General features: G+C 43.8%; 1 protein-coding gene across 2 annotated transcripts; it reads left to right on the forward strand.

Annotated features, from left to right (window-relative positions):
- Nucleotides 1–2337: 2337 nt before the first annotated feature.
- GNB5 (G protein subunit beta 5) lies at nt 2338–26862 on the forward strand. Of its 2 annotated transcripts, XM_054388229.1 has the most exons (12): nt 2338–2463; nt 5590–5701; nt 9419–9555; nt 11089–11130; nt 11911–11987; nt 13472–13604; nt 17413–17556; nt 20574–20665; nt 20787–20835; nt 23466–23562; nt 24564–24730; nt 25056–26862. In XM_054388229.1, exons 1-12 carry the CDS (start codon nt 2338–2340, stop codon nt 25065–25067), a joined length of 1188 nt encoding a protein of 395 aa, XP_054244204.1. In that variant the 3' UTR covers nt 25068–26862. The 2 variants fall into 2 exon arrangements, with proteins under 2 accessions (XP_054244204.1, XP_054244205.1); XM_054388230.1 differs by lacking the exon at nt 2338–2463 and having other exon boundaries at nt 5520–5701.
- Nucleotides 26863–27402: the final 540 nt, after the last annotated feature.

Consider the following 27402-nt stretch of genomic DNA (forward strand, 5'->3'; position numbering starts at 1 on the left):
ACTCTGTTTAAACATTAACATTTGGAAACCATCCAAAAATTGCTGTTATATAGAACAGGCAGGTAAGATCTGCTTTGCCTAATAGTTTATGTTCTTTATTCTGTATTCTGAAAGAGGGCTGTTAAAGTAAAGCCTTTAACCTATAGTCATCAGTACATAACTGACTGGAGGTGTGATACAACAAGAGAGGCTGAGCTTTAAATACCCTTTAAGTAGACTTAATAGGAAGGTTGCCTTTCTACATTAACAGTTCCACACAGCTGATTCAAGCATCCTGAGGATCTCCAGGCTCTTGCTGTTTGAAAAGGTGGGTAATTTTGGATATTTATCAACAAGATCCATTGTACAGAATTTCTCTGTAATTAGCATATTTCTTAACGTTTCACCATGGTGCTGTTTTAAAATTTCTACTGTCTCTTCAACTAGTATGTTGAAAAATTCAGACTACAGTGCAAGATATTGTAATCTTTTTAGACCTTTTTGGTTTAAATGGTTTGTATCTTTATGAAACAGTATACAAATCCATCATTCTCACAGTCAGTCTCAGGTATAATACTGCTTTTTAATTATTCGCAAGCTCTGTTGGCCTCTCCTGTAGCAAAATTTTTTTAACATGTCATAATCTTAACCTGAAGTAAAATTCATAGATTCATAGAATGGTTTAGGTTGGAAGGATCCTTAAAGTTCCAACCCCCCTGCCCTGTAAAACACTGATAACAGGTATGATTCATGCTGTGTTACTCCAGCTAATTTTTGTACATAATCAAAGGTTAGTTCTGCCCAAAGTATGTACTACAAGCCTAACAGATCTCTGTGTATAGTTTCTAGACCTGGTATTAGTATTTTATTCAAATATGGTAGCTTTTTTTCCCTGCAATACCTTAATTTTACACATCTTCTGAAGTGAAAGTTTTCCTCCCAAAGTCTAGTTGGCCTAGTGTCCTAAGGTTTCACACCAATCTATGAGTATGTCACTTGACTTGCCTTAAGTGGGAACTGCTAGTTCTAAGAACCTCAGAAAAACAGGTTATTCAGTGTCAAGTGTCCAGTTTTAAGAATGTAGCAGAACTGAGCCCTGTTGCTGTAGTCACTGTAAGCAGTGAGCAATATTAGCACAGAATAGCTCCCTGAAAAGATGGCAGCCTGTGGTCTCAGGCTTATTGTTTGCAAAAGAATGCATTAAAAACTTCAGGGTGTTGCTTTTCATCAAATGGAACATAAACCTCCCTGACTGTTGATGGAAAGCTCCATGCAGATTTCATAGTAAGGTACTGCAGTTCTATTTAGGACAGTTTGCTTCCCATGTGTTTTGGGATGGACATATGCATCTGCTGGAGACTACAGAAAAACTTTTGAGCTGAGTGTGGGCAGGATTTCTAAGTTTAACATCACATTTTTTCAAGTAGTCCACTGAAATACTAAAGAATAAGCAGCAGAATGCATGTAGAATAAAGTTCAGTTTGGTTTTCATGTAATGTCCAGCCAGACAAATTCTAAAATGTGCATAGCTTACTGAATTTATTTTTCCCCATTTAAATCTCTCTTGCAATAGCTTCTTCTAATTGTTAATCATAAACTCGTTATTTATGTACATGTCTAAATAATGTTAAAAGCTTTCATTTTAGAAGTGGTGAAAGGTGCCATTTTCCCTATGAAAAATTTACAGAGAAAAATGTCACTGTAGCATTATTCTTGTTTGGTTTTATGACAATCAAGTAGTTTTGAATTCTCTGCTGATGACAGTGCTTTGATCCTAGAGATGCCTGGCTACAGAACAGAAGTGGGTTTGTAATGACCCAGCTTTCAGTGTGCTTGAAGCATCAATTTCTGCTCATGCAGCACATTTGTAGCTGCTGACTGAATCCTTGGTCATCTTTTCAATATTAAAACTAATGCAGAGTATTGACTAGTTAACAGTGCAGTGGAAAAACAATAAACATTGATCAGTGGAGATTTGTCACAAATCCAGCTGTCAGACGTTTCTGATTACTGTCTGCTGACAATAGTTTAGTAAAACCTAAGAGTAAGTTCTGTGTGAATCCATGTGCACAGTGCACATCATGTCAAATTACTGCAATCAGTGCACATTACCTCACAATAGGTATTTTGCTTTGTATTTCTCTTCATAAAAATATAATCTGCAAAGCATGTAGTTATCTTGCATACAGAGACAGTTAGCAAGCTTGAGAGATGAGTCACAGAGAGATTATCCAGCCTACAGATGTCTATATGCAGTCTAAGCTGTATTAGCTAGCAGTGGTGGGAAGCTTTGTGCTGGACTGGCATGCACCCTTTCCTCCTTCTCTGTCTCTTTTTCAGCTCTCTTGAACTGCAGAGATGTGTGACCAGACCTTTTTAGCAGTTGTATTTGGTCCATGTGACAAGTGCTTCAAAGAGAAGCCCCTGAGGGCTGTTTACATCAAATCAGAACAACTCAGCTACTGCTCACTATGTGTGGAAATGGTATGTTCCTGATGTTATCAGCCAGAAAGTGGAAAGGCTGCAAAAAAATGGGTTGGATGTACTAATGGGCTGTTGTGTTGGATTTTTCTGGACAGCAAATGAACATTGCTAGGCCTACAGAGTGCCAGACACTTCTGTAGACACCTGGTGTTGCCATGAGCCTGCAACAGAGGTGGCCCTGGGAGTCAAGGATACTTTTTATGATTCTTGATTTGAAAATGGCCACAAGGTTTTTTCCTCTAGGGTACAATATTCTTCAGTAGTGCAAATGTTATGTGTCTGTCTAAACTGTGTGCTGAGGTACATGTGTGTAAGTTTGCTTGGCCTATGATCTAGAGTGTTTCCCGTTATCTGTAACAGAATTTAACAAAAGGTGAAACCACTGCATGAAACTGATTCACTAATGACTCAGGGATATGCAGTTCATCTAGTCTGCCTCAGTAAAAATGATACACAAGTGAAGTGCTGGCAGATCTTATTTGTGGCCCATATTCATGCTAAGACCGTGCTGTTTTGTATGCAATGTGCAGTACTTGGGTGAGAGCTGAAAGCAGCTACAATGAGGATAAGGTTGGAGAAGGCTGCACAGGACTGGAGCATCTTCTGTCACCATGTGTGTGCATCACCACAGAAGGTGGTAATGGGGGAGATGAGCAAGCTTGCTAGCCTGACCAGCAGGTTCTACCAGAATACTTGCATGAAGAAGGGATGGTATTGGAGGCCTTCTAAACTCCATCGATTTCTGGTGATATCCCATTCTCCTGGTAGGAAGTGCTGTTTAGAGAGATCATGGTGGGATTGTTTTTAGGAAATACAAAGCTAAGGTCATGAACCTACATGGCTACTGAACAGCTGGTCTCTAGAACTCCTTTTGTAAACTTAAGATTTTTGACATCCTGATTATGGTCCCACTTGGATTATTTTTTAATATTCCTGGAGCATTGTGTATTATTAGTTGTAGAAGACATCCTTCACTGTTTCCTCCCCAGAACCAGTCTTTATCATAACTGAGTGGGGTCCAATAGTTTGTTGTATTTGAATGTCAGAAACAAATGATCTCCCAGGAATGCTAAAAGGTTTAACTAGCTGTGTTTATAAAACTCTATTTTACATGCAGATGAGAGCACTGATTTGTTGTTTGTAGGTGGTGCAGTGTGTACAGTTCACTGGCTGATGCAGCACATTCTCATGTGTTACATTGTTTAGGAGGAAATTTACATGTGGTGACTGCAAGACAAAAGACAGTTCCTTCCCAGTTTACTTGCTTCTCCTGACTTTGAATTTGCTTCTTTGTTCAGGTTCTTCTTGGCCAACAGCCTATAAAAAGCTATTTATCCAGTAAATTTTTGCATGACTTGATAAACTCAGCTGGAATTGCTGGAAACTGGCTGTTTATTATTTACAGTTCCTGCAACTTTCTCCTTATTATTTGTGTTATCAAAGTTAAACTCTTACCAATTGAAACAGCTGCTAGGTGGAAGCTGATTAAGACTTCAAGGAGAATTGTGTCATTACCTAACAGCCTGTTAGGCTTCTTGTGAGCAATGCTTGTTGGCAGATTGGGCTTCAGTTCAGGATTCAAAATCAAGTTCAGGGTTGTCTGTATGACCATTAGGCTAGGGGAGGTAGATCACACCAGTTTCTGTGGACAATGAGAAGATTGGGAATGTATCCCACTGCTGCATTTGATGCTCCAGTGAAGTAACTCATGGCCAAATGAGGGCCTGAATTCAGCCTCCAGTGACAATGAAGAGCTCAACAGTTCTGCCCATGCAACCTGGTTGGACAGTGACACTGAAGCTAAGGCCAGTATGGGAAAGGACTTTTATTTTCTCCAAAATCCTCTCTATGTCCAGGATGTGCCCAGAGTCTAAACAACAGCTGCAAACATGTATTTTCATATCTCCCTTTCCAATCTTGGCACAGCTCCAGATTGAACAATGGCTGTCAGATTGTCTATTTTCTGGCTAAAGGGAGACAATGGGAGTTAGTATGAGCAAAGTTACTCTGTGTAGCTCAAGGACAGTTATTGTAATAAGAGGACATTTTCCAAGGAACTCTCAGGGAACAAAAAGCTGTAAGGCCATGTGCTGTGGCTCTTCTCTGGAAGTGTTAGCTGCATCATGTGCCCACCCAGCACACACTCCAGATCTGCACCTGAGCTCAGCCTGCAGAGTCATGCTGTTGTGCACAGGCTCACACCAACACCAAACAGGAGTGTTCTTCGTTCTTTTTGGGGTTTTGGAAACCTTTACAAAGGCTGGCAAGGCTACAGACCTTAATGTGCTTATCTGTGTGCAAGGGAAAGAGGTGGCATGTTTAAGGGAAGGAAGAAAAACAAAAGAAACCCTGATAACACAAAATTGAAAAATGAGAAATTCAAAACAGTAGAGAGAAGAGTTCACCCCACTGCATCTGTCCTGCTGGCACAGGAACAGAGCCAAAGGCCATCTGAGTGACCAAGTCTCCTAGTGCTTCCCATGCCCATAGGAGTATTAGGGAATGATGGCACTAAGCTACAATTTGCAAAGTCTGGGCAGGATCTGTCTTTCCAGTCTTATATTTTAAAGTGATGTTGGGGTGACTAATGACTGTTGTTTTTTTTCTTCTCACCCCCCTTTCCCCCTGCCTCTCCCCCCCCCCCCCCCCCCCCCCCCCATTGTCGAACTTCTGGTACATACAGGTTTGGTACAATGCAGAAACACCTTTTTGCATGTATTTCTGGGGAGATGGAGTCTGTGGGCTGTGGAAATGGCTTGGGATGTACAGTGGATACCTGCTGGTGGAAGCCTGTGGGTAGGAGGGCGGCAGGAGGCAAGGCTGGTCTCAGCTGTCAGCATGGAGGCTGGGCGCTGGATGTTAAGCCTGCCGTGCTCCTTTCTGCAGCAGGGCTGATCAGGGGCTGCTGGCTCTCATGGGTGTCAGGACAGGTGCTGGCTGCACACCGGGCTGCGAGAGCATCCAGTCCGGCTATGGACGTCAGCATGGGGAGGGGGAGGGAGCCCGGGCCGGCTCCGGCGCCGTTGCTGAGGCAGCAGGAGCCTCGGAAGCATCCCTGAGAGCCAGGCGGGCAAACTCCTCCTCCCTCCCGCTCTCATCTCGTCTCTCCCTGCTTCCTTTGCAAAGATGGCAACCGAGGGGCTGCACGAAAACGAGACCTTGGCATCGCTGAAAAATGAGGCCGAGAGCCTGAAGGGCAAGCTGGAGGAGGAGCGAGCCAAGCTGCACGACGTGGAGCGTGAGTGGGGCCGGGGCGGAGGGCCGCGGGCACCATCGGCTGCCCCGGGCAGCAGGCGAGGCCGCCGCACCACCGGCTCCGCGGGCCTGGCCGCGCCGGGGAGCCCGGAAAACGTGCTGCTGCCGCCCCAAAGGGCAGCGCGCCTGACAGCCGGTCCCGACTGCCCAGGGAAGGCTGGCGTCCAGCTTCGGGGTGCGGGGAGAGCGGCTCCCCGGTGTCACGACAGCCGGTGGTCCATGCTTGCTGCAGCCCAGCGCAGTATGGGGCCGCGCCGGGGTACAGAGGCAGCGGCTGGGGAGCGCAGGCGGTGTAAGCCTCCTAGGGTGTGCGGTATCACGAATCGCCCCGCACCGCCCCGGCTGCGGGGGTTCTGGCCTGGCTCGGGCTGCGCACACGCAACTGCACCGCCTTTGAGTGGGGGGAGGCACGGAAGGGTAAGGATGGTGACACATCCCATGGAGGGGCTTAAGGAGGAACATTGGTTCCCAAACCAGCTGCTCCTCCCCCTCTTCTGCCAAGGAAACAACTTTCAGGGGTCCAGTGCTGATTCAGAGGTGCGGGGGAGTCAATGCTCGAGCTGTCAATGCACAGCTCACCCTGATCAGCTGCAGTTTCAAGATCTATGGTTAACGTAAGAGCAACGACAGATTTCAGCCCTGCCTTCCCACCCCTGCTCAGGAAAATAAATAAGCTGCCTGTTTTAATGGAGCTTCTCAAATAGGTATTAATTCATCTGTCCTGAAATACAAATACACTTTTATTATTTTATTGTTATGATTAATATGCTACAATAAATTGCAGGGGGATTTTTTGAGGAAGACGTGTAAATTGCTGTATTCCTCTGAAGTCCCATAGCTCATTTTATCAGAAATATTAGTCGATCATTAAAATGTTCATCTCCTCTGTTTTCATGCCATAAACATTGAAAAGGAATCAGCCTGTATCCAGTGATTTAGCTCTTAGTGTTTGATAAGATTGAGGGACTGGCAAATATTCTTAAATTTCAAGTTGAAGAGGTTTAAAAGTTTTTTTTGTGGGTTTTTTTGTTTATTTTTCCCTGGGGAAAACACATTTTCTTGTCTAAGACAATCTTATGAGTGTCCTATTAATAGGATTCATTAAACAAATGGGTATGGCCTCATTAAAGAAACATTCCATAAATCATCATATTCCTACAATAAAATTTCTGCATCAGAAGTAGTGGGCCTCTGTTCAGTAGACATCTTAAACATATTCTTAAATGCATTGTTGCTCACTGAGAGTTTTACCTCTGATTGCAGAGACAGCGAAACAGTGACGTGTCATTGACAGTCTTAGGATATTTATGTTTTTGTCATACGTGAAATCTGTAAACGTGTGTTGGAAGGCTGTTTTGCACAGCCATGACATGATTTCTGAGAAGTCTGCTGCTGCTGTAGAACAATGCTCACTCATGGTATTTTATATCATTCATTCTCTATCAGAGCTTGCTTGCACTTAAATTAGCCTCCAGAACTATTCCTGCAGAGATTTGAGAGTAAAGCATCTCTTCTGGTGTTGTTTTTTCTGTGGGGTTTTTGTGTTGGTTGTTTTTTTTTTCAGTGGGTTTTTTTGTTTGTTTGTGGGGTTTTTGTGGCTTTTTTTTTTTGTGTGTGGCTTTTTTCCCCCCTAGTCTAAAATTGTATCTCTTGCAATTTTTTTTTGCTCTGATCATGACTTTCCCTCTATGGTTCCGAAAACAAACAGCTGGCTGAACTAGGATTGCCCTTATTTGTTCAACTGGTTTTGAACAGCAGCTCCCAAAAATGTGGACAAAGGAAATACCAAACGTGCATTTGATTTGCAATCACACCATTTTGAGGATTCAATTCTATTGCTTAAAACTTTATGTGTAACTAGAATACATAAAAGAATACAAACAGAACAGTTTGTTCTGTCCATGCAATCCATAATATTTTGAGACCATTAGAACCAAATGACTTCATGCACAGGAAAGATCAAAGACACAATAGTATCAGCCTTGAGCCCACACCTCCTGTTTAGGCCAAACAATTTGTTTTAGTAAAAAAGCCTGTTTTATCTGGACCTTTGTAAAACCACTCAAGCTACTTAGTAGCTTTACCTGATCTACTTGCCCAAGTGCATAATTTTGAGCTATCTTGAAATAAATGCAAGAATGCTTCAAAATAATTATCTGACTGTAAAACCTGTGCTGGGTGAGTGCAGGATTATTATGGCTGTGGTTGGAGATAAGCATCCTGAGAGAATCAGTAAGGCTAAACCAGCCAATTCCACAGAGTCTCGGCTGTGTTGACATAATGGAAACACTTTGTCCTTTGTCTGCAAAACGTTTGTTTTTTTCAGATATGTTCTGGACACAAATCTTTCCAGATGCTGTAATAATCCCCTGTCCTGTGTTTTCGTCTCTTTTGATTGGGTCATTTGGCAGATTTCCATGGGCAAAAGTAGGGGAAATGTATCTTTTCCTCAGTGGGCTTATATGGTACTTTCTCAGAAACTTGCTTTTGATCTTCTATCAGAGGTGGTGTGGCCCATTTGTCAGGGATGGTGGACAGTACTTGTCCTCTGGCTGGTTGAGACTGGTCAAGCAGAGATTTCAGGTAAGAATGTTATTCTGGCACAGCTAGAATCCAGCAAATCCATTAGAAGCCAGTCTCTGTCTTAGGCAGAAATTGCTCCCTTGACCTTATGCCAAGGAACGATCTCAAAGTTCAGGATGCCTGCTGTCTTGCTGTGACAGCTCTTCCTAGGCCATGAGCTTTCTCACAGCTCTAGAAAAGTGACAAAGGTTGGAGCAGCAATGCATTTCCAGAGCAATCACCTGTCATGTAGGATGTAGAACTCTGCCTCTAGCATGGCGTTGAAAAGCTTAAGATTTGTTCCATCAGTTCATTAAAGCATCTGAGCTTCTGCATTTATTTCAAAAAGTTTGAGTCAGGCATTGCCCTGTAAGCTGACAGCAGCTGGATCATCTTAGGTTTCAGCGTGGACAAACACAACACAGGGAAGCGCTGAATACGTAGATACTGTTGAGAAGCTGAGTAGCACGCTTCCAATGAAGATGCCAAGCTTCCCTGCTCACCCAGAGCTGTGTCCTGGCCCTTAATGAGCCCCAGGACACCAGAAAGGATGGTACAGCAGAGAAGTCTCCAGGATCAGTGGCTAGTACTTGTGTCACCCTGCATCAGTGCTGTGCTGTCAGAGCTGATTCACAGCTGGGAGTCTCACATCCAGAACAAGAGCTTTACCATTGAAACACTGGAGATTTGGTGCTTGCCCTCTTCTTTTATATGATTTTTCCTCCAAGGTCCAGTAGTGATTTTCAGTTCTGATGAGTACCTTGAGGCATGTGTTAGGCTAGAGGCTGTCTGTGTATGTTCAAGTCTCATTCAGACTGAGGATTTCCCAATAAAGGGGGGCAAAGAGAGTATCTGTTTCAAGCATCTGTTTACAATGCTTGAGTGTCGTGGTTTGTAAGAGCTTCAGCTGCTGAATTCAAGCCCTGAGTAAATTCATTCTTACCTCTATCTGGTGTATATGTTAATATATTGCCTGCCTTAGTTTTACCACCTGCCAGCTCTGAAGCAGAGTTCACTGGCATGCAGCATGCCCTCAAACTTCACAGATTAATTCCTCCCAGTGACATTAGTCATAAACACAGGGATTTGCCAGGGCAGAGCTTTGATAGAGGGCTCTCTAACCATCACCTGTTTGCAGTTCACCAGGTAGCAGAGCGTGTGGAGGCACTGGGCCAATTTGTGATGAAGACCAGGAGAACCCTGAAGGGCCATGGAAATAAAGTTCTCTGTATGGACTGGTGCAAAGACAAGAGAAGGATTGTGAGCTCTTCCCAGGTATGCTGTTGGGCAGATGTTTTTCAGAGTTACTGTTGGGCATGGTACGAATCCTTTGGCTGTACTGTGCACCACTCTTTGCAGATGATACCTGCATGTAAAGTAAGTGTTTTCCAGATGCACTTAAAGCAGTTTAGTGGCAACTTGATTGTTCAGAGAGCATGAATCCAAGTGTCAGATCATTGCTACATCATTGCTAAAACCCTAAATATTTTCCCCATGCTCCCTACTGCAGTGGAACAGAGAGAACTTATCTGAGACCACTTTTATTTCCTTGTTATTTACAGATAAAATATTTAGTAGCAATTTCAGTTTATGTGTTTAGAGAAAATTATCAGGAAAAAGGAATAAATACTAGTTCTTCTAGAGATTTCTGTGCAAAGAAATTTCTTAAGCAGTCTATGATTGGTGCAACCTTAAAAGCCTCAAACATCCTGCTAAAATTACGTTTAGTTGGGCATTTTGAGAAACAGTCCTAACACCTGCTCAAGACCAGTCTCATGAGCTAGAGGAGGTAATGAGATAATTACTTTTTAGATCCCCTGGTTCATCCTGAGCCCAGTATGGTAAGTGAATGAGCTTGTTGCATCTCACAGCTGTTCACTGACCCATATGAAATCTGTCAGGGGTCTCACTTGAGGGATAAAAATAGACAATCTGCATTGCAAGCCACCTTCGGTTACTGTGAGTTTTTACCATTCATGGTGATCTCAGCAAAGAGAAGAATTGTAAATAATTAAGAGCACATTTGTTCAAAGAGGTTAAAATGTCAGTGTGTAGATCAGAAAGCTGAACAGGCAAGTTGTACTGCATTTTTGCATTTTTGACTCTTAAGAACTTAGTCCAGGTACTACAGCAATTTTTGCTCAGTACTAAACCTCACTTTCTTGATGGGGGAAGGATAAACATTACATACATAAGGCAAAGTAGCTGATATGTGTGTGCCTGCTAAACACAAGGTGATTATGTTGCTGTCTGTGAAGGGTGCTTGTGATGGCTATTTAGCAGATTGTGTCCGTGGATAATGAAGGTTAAGCAAGTGTGAGAAGGGAAAAGCAGAAAAACACAGGGGAAGGAGGATGCATAAATAGTGCCATATCCATAAATAATCCGTATGAGTGCTGTTAACTTAGCAAGTGATTTGCAGTACAGGTCACCTCTTGTATTTGTAAGACCCTACACTGAGCCACTGACATCTCACTTGGGAGAGGTAGCCAGCGTTGCAGGTGGCGATTACAGGCTGGGAGAAACACATCATGCCTGAAAGGAGGCAAGTGAGGGCTCACCAGTGGCAGTTTCCTGAGGAGGTGGTCCACTGATCAAAGACATAACTGGCACTAGGGAAGAATGTGCCCTCAGTGCTTCACTGTGACCAGTGTGCTGTTGTTAAAATGGAGACAAAAGTTTCCATGAGATAACAGACTAGGGGATGGAAATTAGCAGCAGAGTTTTCCCCAGATCTGTGAGGTAGGGTGACAGCCATGTCTCTGGAAGGCCTCACTTTCTCTCTCTTGTTTGTGTGCTTTCTTTTAGGATGGGAAAGTGATCGTGTGGGATTCCTTCACTACGAACAAGGTGTGTGAAAGCTAAGCAAAAGCCAGATTTCTGTACCAGGGTCAGATGATGGTGGGATTAAGGTGGAGAGCTGAAGGGCTCACAGATGTCACAGGAGGCAGTGGGATGATGAGATAACATGGAGACTTCCACCAGCAGCTCAAGTCAGGGCATCTAGAGCAAACCACCTCCTTTGAGATGTTTCTGAGCTAGGTCAGTGTTAGGGCATTGGAGTGTGTCACAGTCTCCAGCAAGAGGCTCTGATCCAGCCTATTGACTGACAAGGAGAGCTCCCAGCTTAGGGCAAAGCCCGGCACGCAAAACAAAGGCCCTTCATGGGTAACCCTGTACCAGGTGCCATGTGTGGTTACCCAGGGTCCTTCAGCTGTGGTGTTCCCTGGGAAATGATTCTGCTGTTCCTCCAAGCCCTGCTAGGGCTGCCTTGCCTCACTCGGCTCCACACAGCTGAGAAAACCCAGCTTGTTTGTAACTCCCTTTTTCACATGCAGCAGTGGGGACCTTTTACAGCACTGAATGACTCAAAGCATGCTCTGTGATCAGTTTGGGGCTTATGAATAAAGTGGAAACATGTTCAGGAGGGACTCCCATTCTCCTGTTGCTCTGCTGGGTTCTGCATTAAGGGTTGTCCCCTCTGCCTTACGTGTGAGTTGTATCTGGGGGAAACACTTATATCTTCCACTGACCCTAAGAATGTGCCACAGAATTAGTATTCCATACTGCTTTGCTTACACTGATCAGTGAGACAGTGACATCTCAGTTTAAAGAGCTGCTGTGTTTCAGGAACATGCAGTGACGATGCCATGTACCTGGGTGATGGCATGTGCATATGCCCCGTCTGGATGTGCCATTGCTTGTGGGTAAGTTTCCAGTTTCCACAGCTACTCAAACAGAGAAAATGGATTTGTAGTGGTCTCCCAATGCCTTCAGATGCTGACAGATAGAAGTTTGCGTGCCTTGATTGCATATATAAGGACTACATTCAGGGCCTCTGCTTCTGTTCCCATAATGGCTCATACACATTATCTCCACTGACTTCAGTGCAATGACATGTAAGCATGGAAAATGATCCTCTTTCAGCATTTATATCATGGGTTAGGAACTCTGCATGTGTGCAACTTCCCTGTTACAGTTTGGTTGTATGTGTTGGATGTATCTTCTAAGGGAGAGAGGTTTTAACTCTCTTCTTACTTTGCACTCTTTCTTCTGCGACGTAGAGAAGGTTAGTGATTGATGATTAACAGCACGTGAATAGAACTTGTCAAGATGGGGTGGGGAGAAGTAGCTCCATCGTTGATAACCTTCTCCAAGTTTTCTGAGGACTCAGGTCTGAAAAAAAATCAGTTTATGCAAGGAAGAAAGCAAAGAGATGAGATGATGTCAAACATCTTTTAAAAAGGGACTGGGTGGATCAGACAGAAAGCAAGCTTGGGGCAAGAGAAGGGAACAAAGGGAGGCTTTGCAGCTTGCAATTGTAGAAAGCAGCAGACTGAGACAGGGAGGCTCCATAAGTGTTATGTGGAGGGGGACTCTTCAAATGGTATATTTTTGACTCAAATTCAAAGAATTGCAATAGAGCTCTGTCTTCACACTTACAAAAGAGGGAGGGAGGGCATATACACATTGCACTACCTAATTATATTTCTGTGGTGCTGTCAGTTAGGTGCTGTGCACCCAGCACCTGGGCCAGATCCCAGGAACCAGGGCAGGGCTGATCTGCCACAACTGCAGAAATGGGTCAGTTGCAAGTCAGACCCTTTAGAAAAGAGTCTCACATCTGGCCTGGGAGACACACCTTAATTGGTGCAACTGTCTAGGAGGGGTGCACCAGCTAGAGAGGTCAGTGCTTCTATTGCCTTTTCCCCAAACTCTTCTAAAAGCCCTGTCTTCACCCCCACTGTTTGCTGTACCATCTCTTCCAAAGGAGTTAGGCCAAATTTATGAAGGTAGATAAGTAATGTTGCTTAAATTGCTCACATTGATGGATGTCAACAGAAAAATGGCAGTTTGGCTATATGTGAAACATTAACCCGAGGTGACTGCTATGTCACCTCTAAGTTTATACTTTCATGAGGTTTCATTCGGTGCCATTTATAAACTTGATGAGGGTAGAAAATACAGAGGCGCAGCTGTTCCAGCTCTGTGAAGCAGCCAGCCTGGTGAGGCAGCTGGGGCTTCCCTGTGCAGGGAGATCCCAGGCAGCACAATACCGGGAAGTCGGTACTTGTGAGGCTTTGGCAGCACAACTCTGACAGGTGGTTTCCTTCTTATCACCACTTGCCTTTTGTTGTTGCAGTTTTAACCAGTTCTCTTCTCTCTGTTATTGCTATATTGCTCTCTTTAGTGGCCTGGACAACAAGTGTTCTGTGTACCCTCTGACATTTGACAAAAATGAAAATATGGCTGCAAAGAAGAAATCAGTTGCAATGCACACAAACTACTTGTCTGCCTGCAGCTTCACTAACTCAGACATGCAGGTAAATGCATTCTCTACCCACTGCTCACCATCCAGCAACACCTAACATGAGCTGCACTCCTTCCTTGCACCTGGGGCATCCAGCGCCATGTCCTGCCCCATGCAGGGGCTGCTGGAAAACCCTTGCTGGGGACAGAAGCTGTCCTGCCCCATGCAGAAGGACATGCTTCTCACAGCCCATGGCCAGGCTGTCATGCCTGCACCCCTGCAGAGCCCTGTCGCTTCTACAGAGGGAGCTCACTGGTACCTGTGTGTTCTCTGCTCACTGGGTCTGTGCTGGCTTGTGCTTTTGGGAGACCAAACTAATACAAATGGTTAAAAACCCAGTTTGGCTGGGTCTAGACTGGGTACCTGCTATGCCAGACAACAGAGACTGTTGTTTGCCCGCTTTGTTCCTGGATGTCTGTCCAGCTTTGCTTTTGCTTTCATTATTAGTATTTCTTGTTTGTACTAACTGAGGTATTTGAGCTTGGAGAAGGCCAGGCCGGTTTGTCCATATACACAGTGGTGTGTTCCCTGGAGGGAAAGGTGCTGTCCTCATCTAGAAGCCAGGGGTGTTGGAGCACAAAGGCACACAGTGGGGGAGAACGTTTAAGCAGGAAATAAGTGCAGATCTTCTGAGACCAGGCCAGCCTTCCTCTGTAGTGAATGTCTCAAAGATCTCTTTCTCTAGGAACATGAAATATGATGAAAGGAACCAGGATAATCCCCTTGTCCTCTCTAGTTTTTAAATTTAATTGAAGCTCTGCTCAGTGAAGCTCTGCAGCAGAACAAGTGGCAGAACGGAGCATTTTCATTGCTGTCTGTGTCAGCAGAGCTGCTGGAAGGGAATACCTTGCTCTGTTCTTCCAGATACTGGAGCAATTCTGAAGCAAACATCAGCTCGCATTGCTTCTATTTCTAGACATGGGATGCCCAAATGTGTGTTGCTGTTTGTCATTCTATGGTATCTGTAAATGGCTCTGAGGTGCTAGTTTAAGTCCATCGCCATGGAAACAAGTGATGCACTCAGGCTTACTTAGCCCTGACCTTACTCTGCATAATGAGAGCAGGCTAAATTGAGTGGAATGTTTCTGGTGAGATAGAAAAGCAGTATTCTCTCATCCATACCTATTTGTGTTGTGATTAAAATCTATGAAATGAAAGTTAGGTCTTTTTTCTCCATATTAAATAAAGCAAACTGCACTGTCATTGAAGATAATGTGTTACTATTGTTAAATACAACTATAGTGGATATAGGTGCTTGATATTCAATGATTCAGAGATTTTTCTGATGACTTTAAATTTTCTTGGGATTGATAGGTTTATAACTGATCATGAATGTTATCATTGAAACAAACACAAGAAAGTGGTTTGGCCAAGCTTCTGTAGGACACTGTTGTGTAGGGGATCCTAGAGAATTCCAGATTTCTTATCTTTTCCTTATACACAACAGCATCAAAGTTAAAATTATTCAGCAACTCTGAGGGTGCAGACTGCAAAAAAAAACTCTGTGGAACAGCTTTCCCAGCTACATGCGAAATAGCTCTGCTCTCCCAACTTGTGTCACCAAGGGATGTGGCATCTGTCCTGGAGCAGACCAACCATGTGGCAGAGGTGTTCCCTAGCCTAGTGCACCCACAGCACCCAGCACCCTCTGCTAGGTGCTGTGAATGCTGCTGCTCTGCCTTGCCTGTTCTCTTAAACTACAGTTGGGTTTTCTCTCAGAGGTGTTAGAGGCAGGATAGGAGTGCAGAATTTGGTGTGCCCGTGTTTTCCCAAGTAACACACAATAGGATAAGAGGAAAATGTCCCCAGTTGTGCCAGGAGGGCTTCAGTTTGGAAATTAGGACCAATTTCTTCACAGAAATGGTTGTCAAGCCCTGGAACAGGCTGCACAGGGTACTGGTGGAGTCACTGTGCCTGGAAGTATTTAAAAGACCTGTAGATATGGTGCTGAGGGACATGGTTTAGTGGTGACCCTCTGGCAATGCAGTGGAAAGAGAAGAGATCTGGGGGTGGTTTGTTGCTGATTAAAGCCACTCTTGGGCTGTGTGGGTGCTGAAAGAGAGGATCTTATGCTAATTGCTTACCATCTTCCTGGCTGGGCCATGCCGTGCTGAGCTGCAGGGCCAGGCAGCCCACACACCTTGCTCTCGGAGCCCTGTAGCAGACTTGCCAGAGAGAGCTTCCCTCTGTCTCAGCGTGCAGAGAGCTGGGGAGCCTCACTTCCTAAATTAGGTATCTGCAGCTCTGCTGTGTGATAATACTCCCCACGTGACAGTGCTCTGTGTGTATTAATAGCAACAGTTAATTGGGATCTCAAGTGTTTTGCATAGGGCAGGCAGCCATACTCCCAGTATACTCTCCCAGAGCCCCTCCTGTGGCAAGCCAGCATCTAATCGCAAAGATTAATCACAAATTAATTCCTTTCTGGGTTTGGCCTTTTGGGGGATTTTTTTAGTTTGGTTTGATTTGGTTTTCAATAGCAATATCCTAAATCTGAGTCAGTGCTTACAGAAAAATGCTATGATCTGGACCTCTTTGCTGCCAACAGACCCTTCCCTTACACCTTTAGCTACTTGAGTCTATATCCCCTCGTATCTTTCTAAGAAGCTATTACAAGAGCAAATCCTCAGAGCTGAAAGTCTTCATTCCTCAGCCAAGTACAAATATTCCTCAGAACAGAGAAGTTCATTGATCTAGGCTCAAAAGCTGGCCAGAAAAACAAGTCAGGACTTTCTTCTGCTATTATCATCTCAGAGTATTAATGTCTCTCTGCTGCAGGATTCGGAACAGTCTGTTCTACAGATTTGCAGACCTCTGTTTATGGGAGGAGTTTTTGGAGCATCTGTCATGTGTTCAGCGTTTAGCCTTTATGCAACTCTGTGAATGGTTTCATGATTGTGTGGTTCATTTTCTTCTTGAAGAGTATTTCCTTGTTAACTTCTAATTACCCACGGTGATCCCTTGAGTTTCTTCACAGACCATGAGAAAAACCTGTGTACAAGATTGAGAGCCCTCCTCAGTTCACCCTTGGCTCCTTCCACACCAGTGCACAGGGACCCTTTCAACCTACAGAACTGATGATTGCATAACAGCTTTAGGTGCCAAGGGGAAAATTTGTACAACTGAGTATCAGGATTTAGCCACAATAACAAGTGCTGATCACATGTGCTTTCTGCAAGCGCTGTAGCAGATGAGGGAAGCTGCAAGCTGCATTCAGTCAGTGTGTGTTCAAGGCCTTTCGCACAAATGGTTTTAGACAAGTGAGAGGTGATGGAGTTACTAAACAAATGTCTAGACAGGCTTATTTCCCTTTCAGAAAATCCATGTCTTAAGCCAAATTAATTTGGTTTCACCTGGCTATTTCAAGCAGAAAAAAAAAAAAAAACAAACCATGTAAAGAGCTAAGCAGGTATACTTAACTCCAGCAGTTCTCTTTATGTGAGTTGAATTCCAGCATGGAATGGATAAAGTTACACACAGGGGCAGACAGGAATGCCACTCTGGTTCCACCTGCTTTTTGGAGGATATGGAAGCACCAGGAGATCCTTACTACTATCAGTTCTCCAAACCCCACAGTACAAAAGTGACCACTGTGGAAATACTTTGTAGGTATAGATGTGTCAATACAACTATCCACTCTAACTTCTTTCCTTAAAAATAAAAGACATAAACTGTGCTTAGATTCACATTGGCTTTGTGTCTCTGATTTGTTGCATATTTCATTAAATTAAAGCTGTCCTTGTGTAGGATGTCAGTTGTTTGTGAATTTGAAGATCATCTGCTGATTTTTCTGTTGTGATTCTCCTTGCCACATCCCGTAGATCTTGACAGCAAGTGGCGATGGAACTTGTGCTCTGTGGGATGTTGAGAGTGGGCAGCTTCTGCAGAGTTTCCATGGTCATGGAGCTGATGTCTTGTGCCTGGACCTGGCCCCTTCTGAAACGGGAAATACATTTGTCTCTGGGGTAAGCAGGACCTTCTTGTTGTAATATAAAATCAAGGAATGTGGAAGAGAAAAAGCAGCAAAGCAGGAGACTCACGATCTTACTGAGTGCTGAAGTATGTGTTGGAAGCCCCAGTGCAATCCCCTCATTGCAAGCACATTTTCCAAGCTGGAGCAAATTAAACCCCTGACTGTGGGGTCAAACCCACCCAGCCAGTCTGACTGCAATTCTGCTTACTTAGCAAATGCCAGTCCACACCAAAGCAATCCAGCCTGGGATCAAAACAACACCTCTCCTAGGAAAGGCTGAATTAGAGCAGTGGGCTCATACAGCAGTGGAGGTATGAGCTCTGTGGATAGGAGCCCAGCTCAGCCAATGAATTCCCACACATGGCTCCTTTCTCATGCAGCTCTCTGGAGCTGGACAAGGTGTGCCAGTTGGCTGCTCAGGGCATTGAAGTGGGGCTGCAAATAATGTGCGTGCTGCTATGTCCTTCAGCCGCTCCCCCGAAGCCAAGGGGTAGTTTGGATGCTGGCTAAACCATACAAGTTGGAGCTGGGAGATGAGGTGTGGCCACATCTTCAGCTGTTGCTGAGTCCCCTGTGCCTTCCAGTGGTATCAGAGGCACTTAAAGCCCCTTTGTCAGTTGAGCACTACCCAATCCCTGTCCTGGCCCAGTAGAACACACAGACCACACTGGGACTGCAGGATTGGTGTGGGAAGGTACCCAAAGCATCTTGCAAATCTTGTCCTGCTGCTAAAGGATCGTTGCTCGGCAGTCATGCCCTGGCAGTGAGGCAGGCAAGGCATAAAGGTGAGTGGGATGGGACTTAGCTCCTTTTCAAGGTGGTCCTGGTCTTTCCCACATCGAAGATGAGTGTGCAGGAGCCAAGAGATGACCTCTCTTGCTGTGAAGGCAGGTTGCTACCAGTAACTTTTCTGAAAGTACTTGGTTTCTGAGCACCACCAGCACTGGCCTAGGGATGGTCCTGTGCTTGCTGGTGGAAGTGGCCCTTTTGCCAGAGGGTCCTGACCATGGATTAGGGGATTTCACTTGTGCTTAAAGTCATGGTCCCATCCCTACACAATAAAAATACCTTCTTACAACTCTTTTGTCAAATCTGGCTGGCCCAGCAGGAGCAGTGTCCAGCACACTGGCCCAGTTTGCCTGCTGCTAGCACAGCTGCTCAGAAGCGTGACTGAAAGCTAATTCCATCGAGTGCATTGCTCCTGCTGAGCTTTGCTGTCACTGAGCTTGCTTCCCAGAAAGGATAGATTCATTCTCCCTGGGAACAGCTCAGCTTATTATAGGGCAAAGAATCACAAGCAGCTATGCTGCTGCTGCTAACAGAGTATGTTGTACTTGTGTTCATGCTGCAGCTTGGGCATGTCCATGCTTACAGGGACTTGCTTAATTAATCACATGCAAAATGCCACTTCTGTCCTTAAGTCATGTCAATGCAGGTGTAGCCAAAACTGTGCAACCTGAAGGTATGGTGGCATAGAGAGACTCCCTATGTATGCTGCCTACGTAATACAGTAACCTGTGGCTGGAATAAAGAGTGCCAACACATCAGCATGCAGACTGGGTGCTGTTACATTTAACCAGCCCCCCTGGGTGAGCTCAGGGCTGCCAATCAGGCTGTTGTGCTCAGTGCTCTCTGAGCACTGCTCCTTGGACTGAGTTGGATAGCACTCAGGGGGCCCATCTCTCTGCAGGTGGTTGCTGGTTTCTCCTTCAAAACCTTGGGAGTTAAAGCACCAGCTTGTCAGATGGGACTTGCCCCCAAACTCCCAGAGAGGTCAGTAAGAACAGTGCACATGGAAACAGTATTGAAGGCTGGGACTTGGGCTGTGGTGGGACTTGAGAGGGAAATACGCTGAATCCCAAATGTTGTCTGTCCTGTTTGGTTTCCCCTGCACAGAAAACATAAGTTGGTACAAAGAAACATTACCTCTTTTAAATAATGACATCATTAGTGAGAAGAAAATGGGATTTCATGTTAACAAGTGAATGAGAAAGATGTGAATTGTGAAGAGACTGTTCATTTAGTAATCATTTAGTAATCATATATGCTTAGAAGTAAATAAGGTACATGGCATGGTCTGCTGGGCAGGACGTGCTAGATGGGCATAAGCAGCAGCCCTGTCCTGTGCTTCCCACACAGACTCAGGGAGGCTGAGCCCCTGGGAGCTGAGCCTACCTATGGCCTGCTCCTCAACAGGCTCATGTTTATTAAAGTCAGACTTAGAAGAAAAGTCTACGTTCTTGTTATGTCACCACAATTACTATCATGGCTCTACAGGTAGGAGATAGTTCCTGCCCTGAGGATGTTGCAGACTACTTGGGCAAAGCCCCTAGCCCAAAGGATTCAGGGTGCTGAGCGCCTCACAGCAAGCACCAGGTGTTAAATGACCTTTTCAGAGCACAGCTTGGAAGGGCAGATTAGAGCCTAACCATGAGATGAAATGCTGCTTACTATGCTTTTTTTCTCATCCCAACCATGCCATTGAGCATGTGGGTACAGAGCAAGGCAGGGGTTAACTCTGGTAGGAGGCTGGGCAAGAGACCATCCTGATACACATTTAATTTTCTATTTCAGTGTATGAAAAGGATTAGTTATAAAACTTTAAATGCTGGGTATTAATATTTTACATTGGGGATGTTAAGTGGTAAGGGAATGAGTCAGTTTTGCAGCTCTGTGGCACACTGGGACTGCAGACACAGGTATGGCAGCAGGGCTGTGAGTGCTGGTTAGTATGGAACCTGCACAAACCCCCAGGCCTGCCTCACCTCTGTGCTGCTCAGCTGAGGCCCCAGTCTTCCTGGCACACTCTGCTCCTGACCGCAACTGCAGCAGGCTTGGGGATACCAGTACAGACAGTGATCAGGCTTGGAGGTGTGATGTTCAGAGCGTTGCTGGGCTTCATGACATGTTTCAGTCACTGAGAGGTGAATGTCTCCATTTGCATAACTGTAGTTTTTGTTTGTTTCTGGGTTTTTGTTTTTGTTTTGTTTTGTTTTTTTGTCTTCCTAGGGATGTGACAAGAAAGCCATGGTCTGGGATATGCGGTCCGGTCAGTGCATCCAGTCATTTGAAACCCACGATTCAGATATCAACAGTGTCAGGTCAGTATGTTTCTGGGAGAGGACACATTTGTGATCCTGAGCAATGCGTTGGTTCTATTTTTGAAGACTGACTTCATCCAAGCATGTAATGTGTTCTGGTCTTTTTTTCACTCGTGCACAGATATTACCCAAGTGGTGATGCTTTTGCCTCTGGATCAGATGATGCCACGGTATGTTAATTCCACAACCTAATTTAGGGAAGTTCTGTTACTTCCTAAGTCAGATTTTCCTAAAAGACTAGGCCACATCCAGAGAGGGCTTTTAGGTGACTAAACTGAGCCTGTGACACCAAAGTTGCAGAAATAAAAATGTTATAATATGATATATACTCTATTATACTCTCTCTCTCTCTCTCTAAATATATATATAAAATGGTATAAGGAAGAATCTAGTAATGCTTTGTAGGTCACCTCTGCAAACTGTTCTACATGAGATACTGTCCAAATACTAATTTCAGATTTTTTATGCTTTGAAGTTTCATGATCAAAACTGTTGTAGTAGAAGAGATCTGGCTTTGTATAGTTCTTGGTCACAGCATGGGAGGAACCGTATTAAATGGTGCAGCTTGTGTCAGAAGGAACAGCACAGTGCAAGGGCATGGGGGAACCCACATACGAATGCACACATCCCAGCAAGCAGAGGGGCTGTGGGCTCAGCGTGGAGCTGTGGGCAGACCTGCTGAGCTGGCCTCCACAGCCCTGTGCATCCTGGAGCACAGCCCCAGGGTAGCCTTGGCCAAGTACATCTCCCTGTCAGCCTGACTTACTCAGATATGAGTCACTTACTCAGATGAGTCACCACATCCAAGTCATTCTAGATGATACAATAACTCTTACTGCAGCTTACTTACCTGGGAACAAGCTGCTAAGAGGGGCAGTTTATGTATTAACAGGTAATTTTAGTCAGCACATTGTATGCAAAATACCACTTACCTCATCGTGTCTTCAAGCTCCTGGGTGAAGTGCAGGGCTGGTGAATTTTGCTGCAGCTGGTGGATCCCCATGGGGACCAGGCTGTGCTTGTAGGACAGCCCTGCGGGGACCGAGCTGGCAGTTAAGTGTAACTCAAGAACAGATGTTTGGGAAGCACCTGGCACCTTGTTTCTCCTGTTTATTCAAACATCACATATTGTCACATGACTCTTCCTAAAGTACTCCGCTCTCAGAGCGTGTTTTGAGTCTGCTGCAGTACCAGCTAAACTCAACAGAAAGATTCCCTTTGTCTTCACTGGACCTTCCAAGGCTTTTCTGGAGAGAATGTACATTGCCTTTAGGTCTTCAAAGCTGCAATTATAAATTAATACTTCCAACTCTGTGGTGAGCCCAGTGACTCTCTGCACGTTCGAATGCAGTACTGTGAGCACTTGAGATGCTGAGGGAGTGAGGTAGAGAAATAGTCCATCATTAAATTCCAATGAGAGCACTCTCTTTTTATGCCAGATACCACAGGCTCTGGGCTCTTGTGCTTACTAATTTATTTGATGGGGTTTTTCTCTCTTAACTATTACTGACACTCCTGACTTGAGCAGGAGAATGGGAAATTCTGTCTCCATACTTCTGACAGAGCTTTTAGCAGTTTCCATCTGCTTCATTCTTGGTGTTTTCAGTGTTAGGGACAGATACACTGACCGGTATCCTTGACTTGATTTGTATACTTAGGGATTCTGAGGAACAGATAATCCTGACTGTATGGAAAGAAGCCATAAAAGTGTGCTCACATGGCAGTATTGTCACCTATGGTGACCCAAACTCCCTATCAGGACAGCCTGATGGAATTATTCATCAGTGTGGAGCACTGGGAGACCTGGAATTTACATGCCTGGCAGCTCCACACCATCCTGCAAATGAAACAGACACTCCTTTATGTGCAGGCTTGAATACCTACCATTTTTCAATAGTAAGGTTTGCTAATACTAAGACTTACCTGGCCAGTGTTTGCTTAAACTTAACTTACTGGGGAAGGTTTTCAGTTCAAATAGTTTAAAAAATGCATTTTTATTTCAGGGCTAACTGGCTGCTGTTCTTCATGGCAATGAAGTCTGCTCAGACTATATATTACTTCCATGTTAAACAAGCCTAAATATGCAGGCAAATGTTAAAAGCCAGGAAGTGCAGGTTGTGGAGATGATTGGGGATTTTCCATTAGAAATGAAAATCAAAGATCTGTATAAAAATATATTATTTCATTTGAGTTGTTTTCATATAGGTTTTTCATACAGAGAGGCCTCATGGAAGGCTATTTGTTATCCTGTGTTACTCAGACCATCAAGGTTTCCCTGTGCCAAGTGACTCTCTATGCCATGTGGTCTGTGTCCTCAAAGAGGGCAAGAGATTTACTCCTCTCTCACTTAGATTCCACCTGTGGCTAAACTGTTGTCTTTAGATACTGTCTCTCCAAGCACACCCCCAAGCCCCCCAAGCAGCAGGAGGCCCTAATATGTAGGAAACTACAGTGGGGAAGCCAGAGGATGGGGGGACTTTCAGTGGGCAGCCACAGTCTGAAGCCTGCCATTCATCTCTATAGCAGGACAGGCAGGAGGCTTAGAGAAGTGGCTTGGAAAAGCAAGTTCTTCACTCAATTTATACAAAACAGCCTTGTGTTGCTTAGACCCCTCTTAGACTCCAGAGGAGTCCCAGTTACAGCAGATAGAGATAGCAGAAAGAAAAAAGGCAAGCAAGCAGCTGTTTCCCAGGATGTCCCTTGGGCTGTGGTTTCCCACTCCCATTTTTATTCAATGAAATGCAGTAGCCACTGACTCCAGCCTTTGCTGAGGCCTGTGTGTTGTTTTTTTAAATCCTAGTGTCGTTTATATGACCTCCGTGCAGACAGAGAAGTAGCAATTTATTCCAAAGAGAGCATCATTTTTGGAGCATCCAGTGTGGACTTCTCTCTCAGCGGTGAGACCTGAACTTTGGAGGTTATCTTACTGTTGGGATTCAAAGGGAACTCAAATTTTGCCAGTTGAATTTGATAAAGTATTTGTTACTAAAAGTAATGCTAAGTACCAAAAGAAACTTTTAATGCATGGAAGCCTTTTTTGCCTCTGTAAAAATAATTAGTCTCTAAATAACCTATCTGGCTATTGCTTTCTTGTAGCAATGAAAAATATTTTCCTGACCCTACTAAAGGCAGGAAATGTCTTGCCACTAACTACAGCTGGAGTAGAATTTCACAATATAATGATTAAAAACATTTCAAAGGAAACATGAAATGTAACTAGGCTATTAAGTGCACTTACATAAATAGTTTTTAAAAGGATAATAAATGATTAATAGACAGTAAAAGTATGTCAGAGCAGTATGAAGACAGGGGTACTACCGTTTTTCATTACAGATCTGGAGCTTGACTTTTCTCTCTCCTGCCTCTGCACCAATGCAGAGCTCTTTCAGTCACCCTGCCTGGGGATAAGTGGGTGGTGAACTGCCCTCAGCCTGGGACAAATGTCTCTGTCAGAGTCACAAGCACCGCAGCCTGTCCTATTGGGGGCAATGAATCACTTACCAAATTGCCCACTAATCATTCAACCATTTGTATTCAACTTCTTGTGTATAGTCTGTGCAAAGTGCATTAGCTGCTGAAGTGCTTTTCCAGCCTGTTGTGATTGAGAGTCATCTCCCATCCCTGATGACTGAAGAGATGCTATGTAATTAACTGTATTTTAACTGTATTTTCAACTCATTAGTTTTAATTGGTTCAGCGTTTAGTGTGGATGGCTCAGCAATGGAGCAGGGGCATCTGACAGGAGCACAACTAGTCAGGGCTTGCTTTGTGGAGGGTGGCACTGGAAAGCCGGGCTGTGGTCCCCTGGGTGATGTGTGTCCTGCAGAAGGCCTTTGCTACAGGCAAGATGTGTTATCTACTCAAGACCTCACTGTGAAAAATCTCATTCTCTTTGTAGGTCGCCTGCTGTTTGCAGGCTATAACGATTACACCATAAATGTCTGGGATGTGCTGAAAGGGTCCCGTGTGTCCATTCTGTTTGGACATGAAAATCGTGTCAGCACTTTGCGGGTCTCTCCCGATGGGACCGCCTTCTGCTCGGGCTCCTGGGACCACACTCTGAGAGTAAGTACTGGAAGCACCCACTTGGGGTGGTTCATTGTTTGCTTGATTGTTTAAAAAGAGGGTGGTGTGAGGGAGGATGGTTGTTACAGGAAAAGTGACTAGAGGGACTAATGAGGACATAAACTCCTATGAACATAAAATCCAAATAAAAGCGTCCCCATGGGCACAGTGCTAGCCAGAACTGTTATGTTTTGAATTTATGGGTTAAATAATATCACTGCTGCTGATGCTCAGTACCACTAATCTGACTGCATTGCCGAATTTAAATTAAACATTTGATAAAATGGTCAGTATCATAAACAATTGCTCAACTTTCTCTCCACAGATCTGGGCTTAACCTGAAGTTCTGTATGCAGAACCATATGAAGACTGACACTCTGGACTAAAAAACTGCATTAAAAAGCTACCCCTCAAAATCAACTATTCACTACACTGCAAAAGAGTGACACTGAACCCACAAGTTAACACAACTAGGTAGTGTGATCTGCTTGAACACATAGCAAACATCAACTAGTAGTAAAATGGAATGTGTCTAATTCTGTTTTGAAACTATCTTCTTTTATTAGAACTAGTTCAGAGAAAAGTCCCTTTATAATTATCTAAAGTCACCTGTATCATAGAATTGAGTATATCAGTGCACATTATGTATTTATTTGCATGAATTGAATTCCTTTTTAAAGTAAAAAAAAAAAAATTAAAAATCCTGATTTTATCAGGATGTAGCATAAGACTTTGGAAACATTCCGTGGTAGTGAATTGAATTTTGGTGATGAAGAGAAGAAAAAAAAACAATACTGGTATTCTGTGATAGTATTATGGATGACTGAACCTTGGTAGTAAGTAGAGGAGCAAAGGAGCTACTGTGAAGGTACTGGCTATTGTCATAAAAATGTATTTTTTGTACAGAAAAGGAATCCTTTCAATCCCTGTTTTTTCCTACTGTCTTTTTAGATAGAAATAAGTCTTTCATCTCTGTTACCTGAACTGAAAGAATCTAAATATTTACACACTGATAAGCTGCAAAGAGGGATATAAACATGATTTACATAATCATGAGGTAATACTTAACCAGTAGTTTCTTAGAAATTTTTAATTGTATCACTTGGTGAGTGAATTTTCTTTTACTTAAAAGAATACTACATGCTAAGCACTAAGGGATACTACATGCTAAGCACTAAGCACTGGCTGTACTGATGGTCAGATCTTTTCCAAGCCAGTCATTGTCATTCTATGATCATGATTCTTATTTGCATATTGATCAGTTCATGCCACTTTGGCTGGACAGTGTAGCTTAAATGTGTATTGAGAGTATATGCCCATTTTAAGGTCCTTCTGCAACATCAGAGCAGTCTTAAGTTCAGCCAAATCATACAGTTCTTACTCTATCAGCAATCTTCCACTGGTGTGGACAGAATTAAGATTTAATCAGATATAGCTGAAGTGCAGCTACATTATAGAACTTCAGGAAATTATATCTGTTCTTACATGTTGAAAGCGATTGAGAAGGGAGTGGGTCAGACTCTGCTGAGTACTGACAGGTACTGAGTCTAATCTGAGCAGAGGCACTCTGGGAGCAAAGTGCTGGAGTAATGCTGGGGCTTGCACGGTCTGACCTTTGAAATGAAAGTGGTGAGATGCATCTCTCAAAAGATCAAATAGATGATTTATACTTGGATTGAAATGAGAAAACAGGCTCACTGGAGTGAGCCTGGTCACTGGAGTTGGCTGTTCTTGTAAGTTTGATATTTTCTTTCTATTTGAAAGTGGGGAATTTTTTTTTTCTTTACAATTCTTGGAAAACTGTATTAAACCAAAACCTCCTCATTCATGAAAACGTTAGGTTCCATGAATCCATAAGCAGTAAACCTAGGACAGTGACACCTGTATCAGCCCCCCATCCTTAATGAAATAGTTCATCTATTTTCTTTTGGAAAAGTCCACTCTTATGCTTTGCAATATTTGTGGCAAACTGTCCCTGTAATGGACTGAATGCACTATGGAAAAGTCATTGGAGCTCACTGTGCAATATCGAGTCAATACACTGTACACATTTGGTTCAAAAATTAATGTCTAGATAGTATTTATGAGTAAGATGTTTGTTTCAAACATACAACATTGTGTTGATACTTATGAATGGCTTCAATACAATAAATTGTATTTTACATATTAAGAACATGTATATAGTCATTATTTCCCATCAGTTAGGTACCTGCAGTGGTAGCTATTTTTTCTGGCTTCTTCACATTTACTTTTTCCATCATTGAATTTTTTAGATAATTTGTCCTGCAAAAATCTAGGGTAAAATCCAGATCTACCAGAAAATTACTTCTGGAATATCTTCTGGAAATTCCCAAAGTGAGCCACAGCAATTGACAGCCAGCTGTCCATGGAAGTACCTGAAATTCCATCTGAGTTCCTTCTGCATTCAGGAACTGAGAATTCATGTTGTGTTTTCCTACTCAGAAAGATCACAGCTAACATGATACTTTTTTTCCAGATCTTCATCTCCGTACCTAGGATGTAGGTGCAGCTTTACTTACATTACTGTACTGGAAAATGCAGGGTATGTGCAGGATTTTTCATTACATTGCAGTGGAATGCCAGTGAAAGCTGGGCACCAAACAACTGTTGAGGGCTTGGGCTATCACTATTTGTAGATAACCTTGAGGTGG

Source organism: Indicator indicator, chromosome 16 (assembly GCF_027791375.1).
Source record: "Indicator indicator isolate 239-I01 chromosome 16, UM_Iind_1.1, whole genome shotgun sequence".
Lineage (NCBI taxonomy): Eukaryota > Metazoa > Chordata > Aves > Piciformes > Indicatoridae > Indicator > Indicator indicator.

Excerpts from the sequence above, each read along its gene's own strand:
- GNB5 (XM_054388229.1), top strand. The coding sequence starts at position 2,338 with ATGTGTGACCAGACCTTTTTAGCAGTTGTATTTGGTCCATGTGACAAG. Across the intron at positions 5,702-9,418 it reads CAAGCTGCACGACGTGGAGC|TTCACCAGGTAGCAGAGCGT; the intron begins GTGAGTGGGGCC and ends ACCTGTTTGCAG. Across the intron at positions 20,666-20,786 it reads TCAGATATCAACAGTGTCAG|ATATTACCCAAGTGGTGATG; the intron begins GTCAGTATGTTT and ends ACTCGTGCACAG.